This window comes from Idiotropiscis lumnitzeri, chromosome 7 (genome assembly GCF_059441095.1).
Source record: "Idiotropiscis lumnitzeri isolate Australia: NSW breed Sydney's pygmy pipehorse chromosome 7, RoL_Ilum_1.0, whole genome shotgun sequence".
Taxonomy (NCBI): Eukaryota; Metazoa; Chordata; class Actinopteri; order Syngnathiformes; family Syngnathidae; genus Idiotropiscis; species Idiotropiscis lumnitzeri.
In genome coordinates this window covers 7,246,127-7,263,848 of record NC_142397.1, presented here as the reverse complement: position 1 = coordinate 7,263,848, position 17,722 = coordinate 7,246,127, and the positions used below count along the sequence as shown (strand labels likewise).

The 17,722-nt window shown below is 42.5% G+C and overlaps 1 protein-coding gene across 2 annotated transcripts in view; it reads left to right on the top strand.

Annotated features, from left to right (window-relative positions):
- Positions 1-13,692, top strand: part of dscaml1 (Down syndrome cell adhesion molecule like 1) — a 94,645-nt gene extending 80,953 nt beyond the window's left edge. The window contains exons 21-35 of one of the 2 annotated variants that reach the window (XM_088300452.1): positions 424-563; positions 4,311-4,464; positions 7,029-7,146; positions 7,227-7,390; positions 7,479-7,577; positions 7,890-8,078; positions 8,471-8,599; positions 8,695-8,853; positions 8,950-9,105; positions 10,408-10,438; positions 10,548-10,666; positions 10,798-10,872; positions 11,151-11,339; positions 11,580-11,888; positions 12,834-13,692. In XM_088300452.1, coding sequence (XP_088156578.1) covers positions 424-563; positions 4,311-4,464; positions 7,029-7,146; positions 7,227-7,390; positions 7,479-7,577; positions 7,890-8,078; positions 8,471-8,599; positions 8,695-8,853; positions 8,950-9,105; positions 10,408-10,438; positions 10,548-10,666; positions 10,798-10,872; positions 11,151-11,339; positions 11,580-11,888; positions 12,834-13,396 — 2,594 coding nt within the window. In that variant the 3' untranslated portion in view covers positions 13,397-13,692. Of the gene's footprint in view, positions 1-423; positions 564-4,310; positions 4,465-7,028; positions 7,147-7,226; positions 7,391-7,478; positions 7,578-7,889; positions 8,079-8,470; positions 8,600-8,694; positions 8,854-8,949; positions 9,106-10,407; positions 10,439-10,547; positions 10,667-10,797; positions 10,951-11,150; positions 11,340-11,579; positions 11,889-12,833 lie in introns of both variants that reach the window. The other variant, XM_088300450.1, reaches the window with a different exon arrangement.
- Positions 13,693-17,722: the final 4,030 nt, after the last annotated feature.

Genomic DNA, 17,722 nt, shown 5'->3' with positions numbered 1-17,722 from the left:
AATTGCATACAAAGAGAATCCAGACAAATTTTCCCACTTAATCTTTGTGTACATTCTCCACTTGAGAAAAGATAAACATCAAATAAATCGTTTTAATTAAATAGTATTATTTACTATTTGGAGAAAATTGTGACTGTACAAAAAAGCCCGCTGACCCCGCCCCTTAAATGCCTGACGAGCTCTACAAATGAGTAAATAAATCATTGTGGACACTCCAAATGTGACAAAATGTAAAATGAATCAACACATCATTTACTACCATTGACGGCTAAAGGCGTCAAAGATAAAAAAAAATTATTCAGCTCATAGTGAATGAATTAATGGTAATCTTAATGTTTTGTGGATTTTTTTTTTTGTAAGCATGCATACGTCAATCGGTTCACGTTTTGCTCAGCATGTTCTCTCGTTCTGTCGATGATGCAGATCCCGGGCCCCCAGCTGGCATCAAAGCTGTGCCCTCCTCCGCCAGCAGTGTTGTGGTATCCTGGTTACCCCCTCACAAACCAAATGGAATCATCCGCAAGTACACTATCTACTGCTTGAGCCCCGGATCAGGCCAACCGGTGAGTTAAAAGGGGTGCACGCACTTATTTGGAAGTGAACACGAAAGCATCACCAGATCACATTTGGAACATGCGATCTGTGGCGAGGAAGCATCACATTTATTTCTTTTTTTTCATTCAGCTTCCGTAGTGTGTAATTCATCCGATGCAAAGATAAAGGTGGGATTGATTCAATTAAAGTGGTGACTTTTTGCTGCAGTCTCAGCTCGAGGCGTGTGTGTGAAATGAGCTCCAGTCGTACCGCAGTGCGTGCCCGTGCGAGCGAGCTCACCCGCCCGCCTCATTTGCATATCTGCGTCTCATCACGTTGCCACGACAACCTCATCTGTTCATCAAGCAGTGCAGAAAAACACGCAAGCGCGCTCACACGTGCGGCAAAAACACACACCCATCGATCCACCTATCTATCTCTATCTCTAAATATCGCTCTATCTATCTATTTATCTCTCTATCTATTTATCTATCTCGCCATTCATACGTCCATCTGAAGTCCCCCACGCAGAGTTCAAGATGATTACTATGTAAATGAGTGCGACTAGAGAGAGGGAAGGAGGGATGGAACGGAGGTGGGGGGTTAGGGGTTTTGCAGGGAGGGGGGGGTTGCATACACACCGCGCGGGGAGTACTTTTGTTCTTCTTTTCATTATCTCGCTCTATTGTTCCCGAGATCGCCACTATCTCCACGCCTAAGGAATATTTTAATATCCGTTTCAGCAACATGCGCTCACTCACGCGCTCACGCCGACCCCCTCAGCCTCCCGCCGCCGTTTTTGACAAGTACAGTTTCCACCCTGATATCTATCCATTCATGTCTCCCGCTGTACCTGCCTTCCCCTCTATCCATCTGTGAGTATCGAGAGAAAAGCACAGAGAGGAGTGTCAGCGAAGTAAATGTGAGTCAGCGAGAGGTTGGAAAGAATAAAGTGTGTGTGTGTGTGCGTGGTGTCGGGAGTTGGGGCCACTTTACAGGTGGTTTGATCCAAGCAGAGGCTGAAAAGCAAAAGCTAGGGAAGGGATGGAACAGCCAGGGGTGAAAGATCGGCGGAAAAGAATGGTTGATGAACACTAGCTGAAGAATAGGAACATGCCTGTGTGATGAATGAACCTGCCGGAATAAAAATAAGCCAGCAGGCGCAATTCTACTGACCGCCCCCGAATTAGTGCCAAACTGATGGGCGTGGTGACATTTAGATGGTTGCAGCAAAGCGGTTATTAGGACGAAAACAAATGCGCTGTACAAACACATTCACGTATCGGTGAATTCTCCCATTCCTTAACTGCGTCAGAAAAGATGGCCGAATGTTGTCATGCGGCATCGTTTTAGTGGCTTGCATACGACACATGAGTGAACGGACACGGACATGGGGAAGACCTCTGTCATCACATTATGCCTCATTTAGTACGAGTCTGATGAGCTTGTTTAATATTTTCATGTGTTTGTTCAATTCACCGTGCACATTGGTCTTCATTTAGTGAAGGGAATGCAACTAACTCAACTTTGAATTGTGTTGTTATAAATAAATAAATAAATAAATAAATAAAAATAATGAAAAAGAAATGATCTATCTATCTGTTTTGTTCGGCCAATTATCAATTATAATTCATCTTTGAGTATTATTTGTTAGACCAATGATCAAGTATACATCAATACATATTAGGGAAAAAAATATATTGTGTAATAATAGGAACACATATTGGTCGATTTATGGAGTACAATCAGGTATTATTTATTTACTGGACCAGATATCAGTTACAATGTTTCTATTTTTAAAAAAATATAAACAAAAATATAAATAATAATCATAGCCAGAAGTATAATGCATCTAGGAAGTAACCAATAAGTTACCAATAACCGCAAAAAATAAGGAGCACTGTATATAAATATATTTAGTTTTTTTTTTGTTTTTTTTTTTCAAAAAATAGTAATAACATTCTTAAATGGAATGTTTAGAATAAAACCTGGTGATGATGCATCGTTTGTGTTCATTTTGCCGTTACTTTAACAGTTATAACAACGGTTATATGTCAGAATTAACTTCCGTCAAACGGATGCTTGATGCAAAGTGACGAGTTGACTTCACTATCCTCCTACAAGGCGCATATCTGCAATTTTTTTCAAAACCAAAAAAAAATCATCCAAACACCAGGTCATACATCAGCAACTTCCCATGTCAGGTTATTTCTATCTCAAGGCACCAATAGACGAAGGAATAATCGGTGATGGTCTGAGGAGTGACTGCCGGTCATTGTGTGTACGCTTACAGTATGTGTGTTTTGAGAACAGTGATGTGACTGGACAGCAGACACATGGCTGGGTTAAACACACTGCAATTACACATCCAGCTGCAGGTCTCACGCATGCTGTTTGTGTGCGTTTTCTCTATTATGTTGATTTCTATTATTCTGCGTGTGTCGTGGCTGCTTTAGCTTGGCCTCATTTGCGTATGACTGCGCATGATATCTCATATATGACCTTTTCCTTTCTCTGTTTTCACCCTGCCTTGGGAGCACCTCTTCTCTCATCTTCTTTTCCTCCCTTGCAGCCCTGGCCCCGCCCCCACCACGTACACACATATTTGGGCAGATTATGTCCCCCAAAAACTAAGTGCACCTTCCGCGACCCTCCTTGTTTTTTGATTTGAGGGGAGACTTGAGGGCTTGTTCCGCATTAAACTGATGTGCACTGAGTCCTTCACATTACTTCTGCCTCTCTAGTAAAGTGACAGTATGACCCAGTGCTTGGAACCCCCCTGGATTTTACTCACTGATTTTGTTACTACGCCAACATGCAATGATATGATACGATTGGTTTAAACCTGCTTGTTCATCTTTCCCCAAATCACACAGAGAGCTGTTCTTATATTTTTGGAGAGTATTAAAACACTCCCCCCTCTGTGATTTTGTGCAGCTTTATTACTATGACAATAAATATACTTTTGAAATGATCATTAGTTTCGGGGAGGGCAAACGTGAATCTGCTTGCATCTTTTAGTGAGTTTCTTTATCCAAGGAAACCATCCTTGAATTTATACATTTGCCCCTTCTTTTAATTTTAGTTTCAGATGAAATACATTTTATTTGTCTGAATATTGTTTCCATTTATATATATTTTTTGGTTTTGTACCAATAAAATAATCATATTCTGTCCTCAGTGTGTATGTGAACAGAAATTGGCAGAGAGCGAACAATCTGGAGTAAAGTTGTAAAGTTGTTTTACTGTTGTCTTCACTCTCTTGAGTATATCTTTTTTGTAAAACTGAAATGAGCCAAAAACATATAATACAACTATATCGCGTTATTCAAATAACATAAGCATACACAAATCGCTTAGCAGACTATGCGTGCACTACGAACTGGAGGTGTCATGTGATTAAATGTGCCAATAAGAAAACAAGTTAGAAATATCAGGGGAAATAGTTAGTTACGCTAAAGCGCCTGTAGAGGGAGACAAAGCAACATAAATACAGGTCAGCTATAACAAGACATGACAAATCGTTTGAATAATCGCGAATTCAAAACCCTCCTTGGCATCCACTTGTTATGAGCATTACCGCCACCTATAGGAGTGGAGTGGTATAGCATGAAGCAAATTACCATGTTTAGCTCAACATGACCTTATGTGTTGACGTGCTGAAGCGTTACTATCCCGGTGCTCTCTTCAAGTTGTGCCAGTGTAGTTGTTGTGTTCCGTTGAGTGTATTTGTCTTACGTTCTCCCTGTGTGTCCTCTTCTCTCTCATATCCTCAGATGCCCAGTGAATATGAAGCCAACCCGGAGCTTGTCTTCTACCGCATCAGCCACCTCAACCACAGGCAGCAATATTTGATCTGGGCTGCGGCCGTCACCACTGCAGGACGCGGAAACTTCAGTGACAAGGTCACCGTTGAGCCCGCCGCCAAGGGTGAGGTCCGACTGTGTGAAAGCGGGTTTAGATATTGGATGACTTGACTTGCTCACTGTACTGTTGAGCACCTCTTCTGCACACTATCCATCCGAATATGAAACTCAATATCACTTAATGCATCTAAAGGTAAAATACAAAAGTGAAGTCGCGCCTTGAGGTTTTTTTTTACTCTTTTTTTTTTTTTCTGCTTCGCCATGCCAGTGGAAATTTGAAATACAAATGTCACAGCAAGGAACAGTTCAGCAGTTAGTGAACAATTCTTTGAAAAGTGACTTCAAGCTGTTGTTCTTGACTCTCTCAGTTGAAGTTTACGCTCAATTTAAAACAAAGAGATTTACAGGCCTGGAAAAAAACGGCGGTCTTTCGTGAATGAGGGTGATTACTTCGTCTTTAAGATCTTCTGTCCAGCCAGCTGTTAAGTACATAGAGATGTACAAATTTTCTTTTTTTGTGCCTGTGTTTCTGTTTTGTACTGCTTTGATTGTCAAAACGCACACATTAGCAGGTACACGCCGCGGAAACTGAATAGCATAATTTCTATTAATTTCAATGGGAAAAGTTGTTTCAGTTACATTCGTGGTCATGGGACAAATGAAAGCACTAAGTCAAGCCTCAGCTGGACTCCTAAACTTGATTGGGTCTGAAACCTGCTTGAATTGATGTAGAATAATCATGTTCATGACACAGATGGAGCTTGCGTCATGAAGCTGTTTTTTCTATTTAAAAAAAAATGTCACACAGAGCAGCTTTGAATAAAAGGCAAACGCCCCCAAAATGGGGGATAGATAAATAAGAAAGTTATTGAGAGCAGCCTACCATTGAGCATCACCTCAGAAAGCTAAACCACATTCCCTGCAAGCTTTTTTTTTTTTTCTCCACAGCAATTCCCCTCAATATCTGTGTTACTGCCTGTTTTCATGCAACGTAGCAAGGTGCTCTATTGATTTCTGGGTTCAGAGGGCACCGGATAAACTGCTCTGGACCGAGGGCGCTGATTGAGGGGGTACATAAGGCTAAGAGAAAATGGCACGGCAGGAGAAGACTTAACTAAGAGACCAGACAATGAAGAGGCCAGTTAAATCAATAGGTGCTGGATTAAAAGGCGGGCAAAAATACTGGAGTTGGTATTAATAAGGAGTACTGTCCGTCTATGCCGCTTTTTTTTTTGACTGCTCGGTGTGAAGCATGAATGTGTGTTGTTGGTGTGAGTGATCGGCAGCTGTAAATGGCAACGTGCTTAGGCTTGCCCACTCGATACTTCATTCAACCAAACATAAGTGCACTAGAGTGCCGGTGTTAAGAAGCCTAGCCAGAGAAAATAAGTGGGAGGGTGACGAGGCCCCCGATTGGATGGATTTTTTTTTTTCGCATTATATCCTCTCGACTCATTCTCTGGCACGTCCTGCATTATTCACATTCTGTACTTTGGGCAATGTCATTTGTTTCGGTTTAACACAAAGCATCAGCCATCACATAGAGTCTGGGGAGACATATTTTAATCATGTATTCACCGCGTAGGTCCCAAGATATTTCTGGGAATCTAACTGGGATCAGTTTAGGGAAGTTTTTTGAAGATTTATTTTATTAGTTCGAACATGTGCATGCACCAGTGGACCAAGCAAGGTTCAGAAAGATATTGCCCATCTGTCCAATGAAAAAAATCTAATGTGACCATTGGGCACAAAAGTTTGTTAGGCGTTTTTTAGGTTTTTGGCATAGAGCAAGAAAGTCAGCCGAACGTGACTGAACTGGTCAAAAGCGCAAATTTCACTCGTCCTCTCACTCACACCCACTCACCTGGTGACTGACTCTCGTACACCTACAAACTCAGAGCATCGGAAAAACTTGTGTTTTCTCCGAAAAACATTTTGAGCCGCCACATACTTTATTGTACTGTATTGTAAACCTACAAAACAATAAAGGAGAGAATTTGGATGTTTGACAAGCTATTGGCAATGATAGCGCCTTTCTGTAACTGTAAACTTGCACTTTGGCTACGGAGACTCACCACGCTTTACTTTTTAGCCACACTATCATATTGTATTTATAACATATAAGTATTTTTGACAACACAATATACTGGCTATTACTCAGTCTAACTATGTGCATTGTTGTAGTTTTAGTTTTCTTTGTAGTTGGTCAAATATAGTAGGGGTGTGTGCGCCGTTGTGGGAGTGAAGACAGCCCAACTTCTTACCGGCCAAAGGAAGCGGCTCCTCTCATTCTCTTTAAATCCCGTGCGGTAGACACTGTCTTCCCCTGCATAGCTGTGACCAGGAGGGCTTAAAAAATACGTTAAAGATAACGATAATAATAGCGAGTTCAATTAATTGATTTCTACAATGATTCAGGGAGATAATGCTGTTGTCATATTTATGAACAAAATATGATGACATCCATCACACATATGAGTGGAGCGTGGAATCTGTCTGCCTGCCCCTCATCAAATTCACCAAAATGACGTTACATAAAATGCGCCACAAGTTAGACCTGCTTGAGCTGGTTCCAGTTACAAAATTGCGCTTATAGAGTCATTATGTGCTGTGTCCATATTTCATCAGCCCCTGCTAAGATCCTATCATTTGGGGGCACGGTAACCACTCCATGGATGAAAGCGGTACGGCTGCCTTGCAACTCTGTCGGCGAACCAACACCAACTATAAAATGGACCAAAGACAGGTAAGAAACGATACTGAATTGTGTCATTGATGCCGACATTCGAACAGCGTTGTAACACGTGTTACGTTTCTCTCGGGCAGTGAGAACACAGCCATCCCGGTGTCTTTGGATGGACAGCGACTGATCATGTCTAATGGCACACTGGTGCTGCGCACCGTCAAAGCTGAAGATTCTGGCTACTACACCTGCACGGCCACAAATACGTTGGGCTTTGACACCATCATCGTCAATCTTTTAGTGCAAGGTGGCCGCATCTGCTGTTTAGGAGGAGCAGTTTAACGCCAACCTTTACATATCTATATATATATTCATTGTGTTTGTCTTATGTTCAGTTCCCCCGGACCAGCCTCGGCTCACGGTGTCCACCACCTCCACTTCATCCATCACGCTGGCCTGGATCCCGGGAGATAACGGCGGCAGCTCTATCAGGAGTATGGATATTACGTCTTATTTAATATCAACAGTTGTATTGCATGTTTGGCGCAAGGTGATTTTAAAACACAATTTTTAAATATATATGAGCATTCTTGAGGTTTTTTCAGTAGCAGAGGAAAAAAAACTAAGCCGTCCTTCAAACTGAGCTTTGTTCAGGGTCTTTGGGACAGACTAGTACTGCCACCTAGTGGTGGAATGTAGATGTACCCGTGTTTATTGACTCAATGAAAACCAGAAGATTCCAAGTTTCGAAGTGATTAATGTAATGAATGGATGTGGTCATATTTTTTTTTTTCGTGTGTGTGCAGGTTTTGTGCTCCAGTACTCCGTGGACAACACAGAGGAATGGAAAGATGTTTCCATCAGCTCCACAGAGCGCTCCTTTAAACTGGACAACCTACGCTGCGGCACCTGGTACAAAGTCAAGCTGGCGGCAAAGAACAGCGTTGGACCGGGACTCATCAGCGAGATCATTGAGGCCAAGACTCACGGGCGAGGTGAGACAGCCCTCCAAGAACGGCTTTGCTCACATACCAGTACTATAAGAAGTCACATGAAATGGTGTGCTTGAAGTTAATCTAAGCTTGAAGTTAATTTTTTTACATGGTGTGAGTGGCTGATTTTTTTCCATCGTAACAGCTACACTTTCGCAAATTAAAAAAAAAAAATTATTTCGGTCAATTGGTAGGCCTGTGAAACAGCCATATAAGATGTTGGCGAGTTTACATTATTATTGGAATGTGATTTACAGACGTGTTAACAATATCGTGTGTTTTTGTTCTACCTTGAAAATATTAAATCGCAATATCGAGGGGAAGATACAGCAATGTATTTCAGGCCTGGTAATTCCCTAACATCTGTAAACAACTGTGATCATGGTGATTTCCAGAGCCCCAGTTCAACAAGGAACAGCCTGTTTTCACGCACATCAACTCCAGTCACGCCCGCCTCAATCTTCAGGGCTGGGTCAGCGGCGGCTGTCCGATTGGTGTCGTGATACTTGAGTTTCGCCCAAAAGGTGAGTCACTTCCATTATTGTGGGACGGAAATGTATTTTATTTTATTTTTTTGTAATTTTATGGTAAGTTCCTCAACATGGCCGCTTTGCTTTAGGTACGTGGGCGTGGCAGAACGTGCGCACCAACGCCACCAAAGACGTGTTCCTGGCCGAGCTGCGTGAGGCCACCTGGTACGAACTGAAGATGAAAGCCTGTAACAGTGCTGGCTGCGGCAACCAGAGCTCCCAATTTGCGACGCTGGATTACGACGGCAGTGAGTTGACAGCCGGCGACATTGTTGACGCTTGAACATCAAACTGGCTGAATTGATTATCATCCCGACTGTTTTTTTTTTTGTTCCCCTGCTCAGGCACAATTCCTCCTATCAAGTCCCCCTTGGAAAAGAATGACGACGTGAAGAAACTGTTCTCTATCGGCTGCCCAGTGATCCTGGTCACTCTTGGCGTGGCGCTCCTCTTCATCATCCGCAAGAAACGCAAAGAAAAGAGGCTGAAGCGACTGCGAGGTGAGAAGACAAGTAAACTAGGACGTGCGAGTGTGACGACTTGGCAGGAAGAACAAAGCAGCCTGAAGCGGGAGCTGACTTCAAACAGATTTTGGAATCAAGTTTTACCTCTGCCGAGGAGGTTATTTGTTTCTTTGTTTTGTGTTGTTTGGTACAGCTTCTTCTTTTTTTTAAGTTCTTCTGCCCATCCATTTGAAGATAAAAATCCCTTTTTAAAGGGGTGAAAGTTCAAATGTGATTGTTTTGCAGCGTGTATGCTGAGCAGGAGGCCAAAAGCAAGGTTAACCCAAGTAAAATCCAGATTGCTTTTTAGCCACTTTAATTTGACATGAGCGAGCCCCTTTGAACGAGTGCACAATCTCATTGGCCATTCTACCAAATAGCCTTTGACATTTCTGTCTTTCTTCAAATCTAAATCTGGCAATTAACTACTCAAAATATGAATTAGCCTGTCCAATAGGCAACTTTTCTGGGTCATTGTTTTATTGTACTAAAACTCCTTTAAAAAAAAAAAAAAAAAAACGGCCTGAAAGTAACAGAAATTATTTTTTATAAAATATAGCCTCATGGCAATTGTGCAAATAGCATCTTGAAACTAAGCCCAATTGCAGTGAGTCAATAAAAAAATATTTAAAAAAAATTAAATATTTCAGGACTGTCGAGATTTTTAGTTTTTTTGGTTACTTTTGTTTTTCCAATTTTTTTAATGGTTTAATGCGTTCAGCTCGTATCTCACTGAACAGCGATGTTTGGCGAGTGTTTGCGCACATAGCCAATGTTGAGATTTTTCATCAGAGTTCATTCAAGGTCGCAAACGCTTGCGAAGACGTTCGGCAACAGTTTTATTGGTCGCGAACAGCTTTTCTTGTTGTCAGGAACTTTTGATCATGCTCAATATTTCGACCGTTAAAACTGTTGTCGAATGTCTTTGCGACCTTGAATGAACTCTAATAAAAAAAAAAAGTGTTAAAAAAAAAAAAAAATCACATCTTAAGAAGCTGGGATAAGCAAATAAAAATATTTTTCCAATGTTAAAGGTAGTTCAAATTAATCTTTTAAACTGTATTTATCAATTATATCATCAATGTCAATCATATTCTTATTTCATCATTGTTCCATCCATTTTCTGTCGAGCGTCTCCTCATTATTGTCATTCCCTCTCAGGCAACATTCGTCCTTGGAAGAAAAATAAGAGACTTTTGCAAAATGATCTTGATTTTCAAGCGCTCTCATTTTTCTTTTCGTAAAACAACAAATAATTTATTTTTATAACTGGGAGGTCTTTTTGTTTTTTTTTTCTAGATGCCAAAAGCCTGGCAGAGATGCTGATCAGGTAAGCTGTAGCTTCTCCTCTCTCTTCCTATCAACCTCCCGAATACACAAAACCTGAACGTTTGGTCCAATCCCAACGCTTGGAATGTGTGTCCGTGTGTGTGGAGCAGTAAAAACAACCGAAGCTTTGACACCCCAGTCAAGGGGCCGCCTCAGGGCCCGCGCTTGCACATCGACATCCCCAGAGTGCAGCTGCTGATCGAAGACAAAGAGGGCATCAAGCAGATCGGTGAGAGGAAGGCAAAACGAGCGAGCGAGCGAGAGAGACGGGGTGTTGTTGTGCTTGCATCTGTGTGCGTGTCGCAAGAATAATCAACACAGACGCTCGCTTATCCGAGCTGTTTCCTGCCTCTCGGACAGGCGAGGACAAGGCCACCATACCTGTGACGGACACGGAGTTCAATCAGACCGGCAACCCGCAAAGCTTCTGCGCAGGTGTGTCCGTTCACCACCCTGCTCTCATCCAGAACACTGGTCCTTTGATTGACATGTCAGACATCAGACCAGGAACCAGTAAGTGATCCTTCTCCTCGTTGGGCCTTCTCACCATCTGAGACAAACTTGAACTAACTGAAGCACTCAGCCGTAATGCAAGTGTCGATATGACCCACGTGTCTTCCTGGTTTGTTGAACCCCACGAGATGCGTCTTGAGTGTTTGGTCTGGCCAATGTTGGTCTCGGAGTTGAAACGCGCTCTACGTTCAACCCGCCAGATCCGGTTTCGAGGAAGAGCGTCAAATCCGCCCACAGCATCAGGAACCGCTACTCCAGTCAGTGGACTCTGACCAAGTGTCAGGCTTCCACGCCGGCCCGCATTCTCGCTTCGGATTGGCGCACGGTCAGCTCGCAGCACGGCGTCACCGAGAGCGACAGCTACAGCGCCAGCCTCTCGCAGGACACAGGTTGGAACATGCGCGTCGACGGAACAGCTAATCCACTCGCTGGGCGGCGGCTGTGGATTTTGCACCGATTGGGTTACATTAACCCCCAATCGGGTTCATTATTTTAACAACTGTCAAAAGTGGACGAATAAATGATTTCTGATTCAATACGATTCTATGCGCTGAATTGTAGAAAACGCATTTCATGAATCCGGATATTCTTGTCCATAAAGTGATGCCGCAGTGACTTCCTTCCCGCAGATAAGGGCCGTAACAGCATGGTGTCGACGGAGAGCGCCTCGTCCACCTACGAGGAGTTGGCCAGGGCGTACGAGCACGCCAAGCTGGAGGAGCATCTGCAGCACGCCAAATTCGAGATCACCGAGTGCTTCATCTCCGACAGCTCGTCCGACCAGATGACCACGGGCACCAACGACAACGCCGACAGCATGACGTCCATGAGCACGCCCTCGGAGCCGGGCATCTGCCGCTTCACCGCCTCGCCGCCCAAGCCCCAGGACTATGATCGCGGCAAGAATGTAGCCGTGCCCATCCCTCATCGCGCCAAGAGTAAGTCTTAAATAAATTCATTGATTCAAGCGCTGCCTTGGTGGAAGCAAACTCAACTCACGACTGTACTTTGGCAAATGTGAAATTATTCTTCCAAAAATAGGCTTGAAGCTGGTCATTGTCACTGCGGGTCAAAGATGGATTAAAATTGTGTATTCAAAACAAGGCACATAACTTTGTCTGAGGGAAGTCTGCTACCTTAATGCTAACAACCAACGCAAAACAGTACTACTGTATTTGAGATAGTGTCACCTTTGATGTACGCCACTTTTTGTCCTGCTACGCTCTATAAATGAAGTTAACTTGAGCTGAGTTGATATCAAGTATCGTTATGTTAAGGGAGTATTGGTGTGTTCGATCCCATGTTGCTGTGCAGCGTCGGCTCCTTGACATCGCAGGCAGTCATGTGTTAATCTGCCAGGCCAATAGAGGGCAGCACTTCACTGTCAGTGCAGCCCAGAGACGGCTCTAAAAAGAGACGAACCAGACGATAGCCACAATGGAGGAAGTCAGAGCATGTAGATGAGCTTTTAATTTTTTTAACAAGAACCTCTCTGCCGATAAACGAAGTATGTCTTCTAAGAAAAGTCACTTCTATGCTCAGATGTTGCTGTTACTGCACATTTAAGAGTTATCTAGAATGTTCTTTTGGAACTTTTGAAGTCCTTAAAGTTGAGCTCTGTGATTGGAGGTTTTTTCCTACTTGCTCTATGTTTGTCAGGAACAAATATTGGAATGGTTTATTCACTTTTCAACCGTAACAATTGAATAAATGTCAAATGGCACTTATGTTAAAACTTTGGGAACACGTCCCTCTGTTTATATAAGATAACTTTAAAATATTCAAGTTTTGCAATACGTATCGGCTCGCCATCCAAGTATCGCATTGTGACAAAAGTGTACTCTAATATATTTATTGTTTTTGCTTGACATGTCCCCTTGTAGGTGACTACTGCAACATCCCCCTCTACATGAAATCCGACCCCTTCTTCCGAAAGCAGTCCGACCACCATGACCCGTGTCCGGTGGTTCCCCCCCGCGAAGCCTCCATCCGGGGCCTGGCCCAGCGGGCGTACCACACCCAGGGCCGTCACATGACTTTGGACTCCGCAAAGCAGCAGGCCCTCACCATGGGCCACTCCGGCCTGTCCAACCTCACCTCCTCCGGGGCGTCTGCTGGAGGAGGCGGAGGAGGAGGTAGCATGTCCGCCAGTTCCAGCAGCTCCACGCTGCCCCAGAGGACTCTCACCATGCCGGGATCCTCGGCCACGGGGGCCCAGAGCGCGGCCGCCGCCGCTGCAGCCACCGCCGCTGCCGCCGGGCCGTCGTCATCCTCCGGTGGGGCTGTGGGGGCCACGGGAGGTACGCCTGGTGGCGCCTCCTCCTCCTCCAAGATGGGAGGATCCAGAGACTCTCTTTTGGAGAGTAGCTCGTCAGGCTTAGGTAGACTACAGAAGCAGAGGGACGGGGGCGCGGGGGCCTACTCGAAGTCGTACACGCTGGTGTAGCCTGACATCGTGGCGGCTAACTAAAAAGATTAGCGGTCAAATGTGGGGTGAAGAAAACACTGACGCCCAGCACCTCACCCGTCGGTGGCTGCGATGCGGCAGGCTACGGGGGGGCTGCTCGGGCTCCCATCAACACTGCAGTAAGGAGGACTGGGGGGGAGGTGAGGGGGGAGGGGCGCTCCACAGCAGAGAGGGTTGCCTTTCTTTCTGTCTGATTCTGTTTCTCCCACATCTCTTTTACGTCACCATTTACCATAACACGTATGATTTATCTGTCCGCTTTGACCCCCCCGCCCCGCCCCACTCATCCAACGTATGCACAAAATCCTCTCCACGGACCGAAAGAAGAAAGATTGCTTGAATTTCATGCCGGTTACGTTTTTGCCGCAAAGGAGCTTGGCAGGATGCTTTTACTGTATGCATTAGCCACCCGACTTGGTGGCGTTTGCTCCAAGAAATGACTTTCATGGAACCTCCAAGAAACATGCCAGTGAGGGAGTGCTCATTCCTGGCATTGGGAGGTATAATCTCACATGTGCAGATTCTCAAGCCTGCGTGTATATGTGTAAATATATACAGTACATGTGCACGTGTGGCAGGCACACAACAACGGTGGACCTTTTTTCAAAGTCAATCTGTGTCCTGAGCGTCCCAATACTAAAACTCTCTGTCCGTTTTGTAGTGATGAAGCTGCGTTTTGAATAGATTTTTTTTTCAAGGGTCATTTTGTTTGCAATTGAAAGAAAGGCAACAAGCAACTCTTCCGGTTCATGAAGGTGCCGCAATCGTTAGTCATTCTACATGGAATCCTTTTTTTAACATCCCCCCTTGGCGTCATATCCATGCAGCGTCACTGTGATTAGCAAACATGTCGAGGTGGATAACGAGAGAGTTTGCGGCTCGAATCTGGCGTTCTCTGCAGACAGATGGGCCGTGTTCCCAAATGACTCCCTAGCCGCTGTATAGTACCCAATTTATTCGGCTCGCCATTTTGTCATGCTGTCAAATGCATAGTGAGTATAGATGATCCCGTTTCCCAACCATCATTGAACCGAGGGGACATATTGCACGTTGTACAAACTCATGGCGCAGCGCCAAACTAAATTGTTTTATTACAAACCCCAATTCCAAGGAAGTTTGGTGGATGTTGTGGAAAACAAAAGCAGAATACAATAACCTTCCTGAATTGAAGACATCACAAAAGCTTTTCAAATTGATCTAGTAAAAGTATTCTGTCTTTCACGTGACATCACTGGCGTAGTTAAACAACAATAAAACTTTTGGCCCAATTAAGTGAAATTCAATAACCTCCTTCTGCACACCTGATGATCTCTCATGGCTTATTAATGTCCCTCTCTGGATCCCAACATTCTATTCCACAAATTTATGAGTTGTAGCGCAGAAATCTATTTAAAGTGACCGTCAAGAGTAAACACATGTCCGGCATTTTTCTTTTAACTGAACAAAATAATAATCTGAATCTTACAGTCCATAGATGCCAGGAAATAGTGGCAAATTTTTACTTTTGGCTTCGGCCTGATGAATTTTCAGCAAGTTTCCCGAATAAATCTTTGAATATAACACTGTATCGCGCTTAGGAAGCAGCGGACCAGTGAATGATTCCGAGCACAGCTTTGGAGTGTTGAGTTGGTCAAAATAGGAGAAAAAAAAAAAACAACCCCTTGGTGTGTTGAGTTTGGCTTTATGCACGGTGCCACGCCTCTTTATTTGATTAACTATTTATTTATTCACCATTAATTCTCCCAAAGCATAATCCCATAATAATCAGTTAAAAAAAATTGTTTAAAAAATAGAGTTGCTCCAAACGTTTTGCAATGATCAAACGTAACAAACATCAGGGCTCTCGCAATAGAAAAAGATATATATGTTTGTTCTAAAAAAAAAAATGTACATATATATATTTCTATTCAAATATATAGCAAATATATGACTATTCAGAATAAAAAATAACTATTAAAGCCGTTCTAATTGAAAATATATAAGAAAAGATCACAAGACAATCGCTCCGAAAGAGAAAAGAAGTGACAAAGAGGTGAGTGACTTTCACGGGTAGCACAAGCGTCACGGGAGGAAAGGCGAGAAAAGACGACGAGGCGCCGTCGTCTTTCCTCCTCGTGGTTCAGATTGCACGAAGGCGCGGCTTGCAAGACAAAGCACAGTTAGGTCGTGATGTGAGATCGTGTTGCTAGCTAGAAAACTAATTGTGTGTGGTGAGCCTGGTGTTGAAGAAGAAAGAAAATGAGTCAAAACAAGAGCAGAGCAGACAGTGGCTGGACAAAAGTCTACACACCCCCGTTCAAATGGCAGGTTTTTGTGATGTTCAAAACATGAGACCAAGATAAATTAGTTCAAAACTTTTTTCCCCCAACACAATGGTGACTTGTACCTGTCGAACCCAATTGAAAAAAAAAAAAAAATCTTGAGAGGGGAAATAAAATTAAGTGTGCACACCTTCTTATAATTGGCAGTGTGGTTGTACTCACCACCAAAATCACACCTGCTACCATTTAAAGTGCCTCTCAATAACCCGTCTAAAAGTTCTGACGTTCTAGAATGCTTTCCCCGACATTTTCTTTTTTTCTTCGTCACCGAATCATAACACGTTTTGTGTGTTTAGGAGATTTTGTAGTCTTACAGTTAGCAACTACTTGAACATCGGAACTTTATTTGGAGTTAATCAGATGCTCTTTAAACGGTGGCTTGTGTGTGCCAGCTCACTTATATTGTGAGTTTGAATACGATTGGCGAATTCTGAACGCTGCCACATTCACACTTATGCAGCCACCTTTTCTCAATTGTTCTTCTTTTTTTTTTTTTAAACTTGGAATTTATATTTTTTTTTATTGAGTTGTACTGGTTATAGATCATTCTTTAAATTGGTCTCATTTATTTATTTATTTATTTTATTCCCAAAAAACATTTGACCATGGGTGTGCAGACTTTTTCTATCCACGGTACAATAAGTGAGATCGCTTGTTGTAATATGTTGTATTGTACCTTTGGAAGGTGTGTTCACCAACCTGATGCCATCACACCCAACTCGACTACTTTCTGCATCATTTTGGCCTTTCCATTTCCACTTCTTTGTGTACGTTTGGCAGAAAACAAAACTTCAAATGGTCTGTTTATGTTCTGTCACAAGCGTATTGGAGAGAGTGACTAAAACTCACACGACCGGTCAAGTTGCCAGGACACGCTAATGTCTCCAGTGTCTCTTATGGAAAAATCTACCCTCTTCAACTGCTAATTAAACCTTTAATCTGTTAATATTCTCATTGCACTTCACTGTTTTTTGGATTGTCGGTATCCACTGAAAAAGATGTACAGCAGTCTTTCCCAACCAGGTGTACGAATTTCCCAGATCAATAACCTGTGGCGCAGCTCAAGATCTCATTAAAACTCAGATGACTGATGAAAAGAAAGTTTAAATGCCCGTTCGAAGCGGACTAATTCAAAAGAGCTCCAATTTTTTTGTGGTAGAGTTATATACAACAAACGCAGGTTTATTCTTTATTTTGGTTCATAGCATTTTTTTTAATTATATAATGTATTTTCAAGGCAACATATTTATTTTTATGTTTGAGTTAAAAAGAAGACAATGCCCAAGAAATAAATGTTCACGTTAATGGAAGAAAAATAAAATGATTTTCATTTAATAATCAGTTGTGTCCCGTTCTACTTTTGGAATCACAGCACATGTGTGAGGGGTTATTAATAAAAGGTTTGGGGGTGCACAAACAAAAAAAGGTTGGGAACCACTGATGTACAGTATCGCCAATTTTTATTTTTAAATTTCATTGTATTTTATTTTTCTTTGAGTAAAAAAAAATGAACAAACAAAATTGGAATTAAATCACATTTTTGCGCTATCCATTTTTTTCAGGTTTTTTTTCCGTTCACTTTACATTATTACTTTCATGTTGATTTTGGAAGAAAATACAGTTTTGACACGGATCTGAAAAATGTCTAATTTAATTAGAATTTTTTTCTTGTAGCCCACTGAGACGTGTTGTGAGGACTCCCTCTAGTGGTACATGTAAGAATTGCTCGATTAAATGTTCAAACTGTGCGTAAACCTATTTATTTTTATTTTTTAAATCCATACAGTACGGTAGATTTGTACGGTACAAGAAGCGGAGTTTAGTTTTTAACCCTTTTGTCCAAAATATTTTCATTTCACCTTTAAAAACATTTTTATATATATTTTTGGAAACTGCAGTATAACACATTTTAATTGAGTCATTAATAAACTTAATTTAATTTTATTTTATTATTATGAAGTGCGATGTTAATGTTTAAACTGCA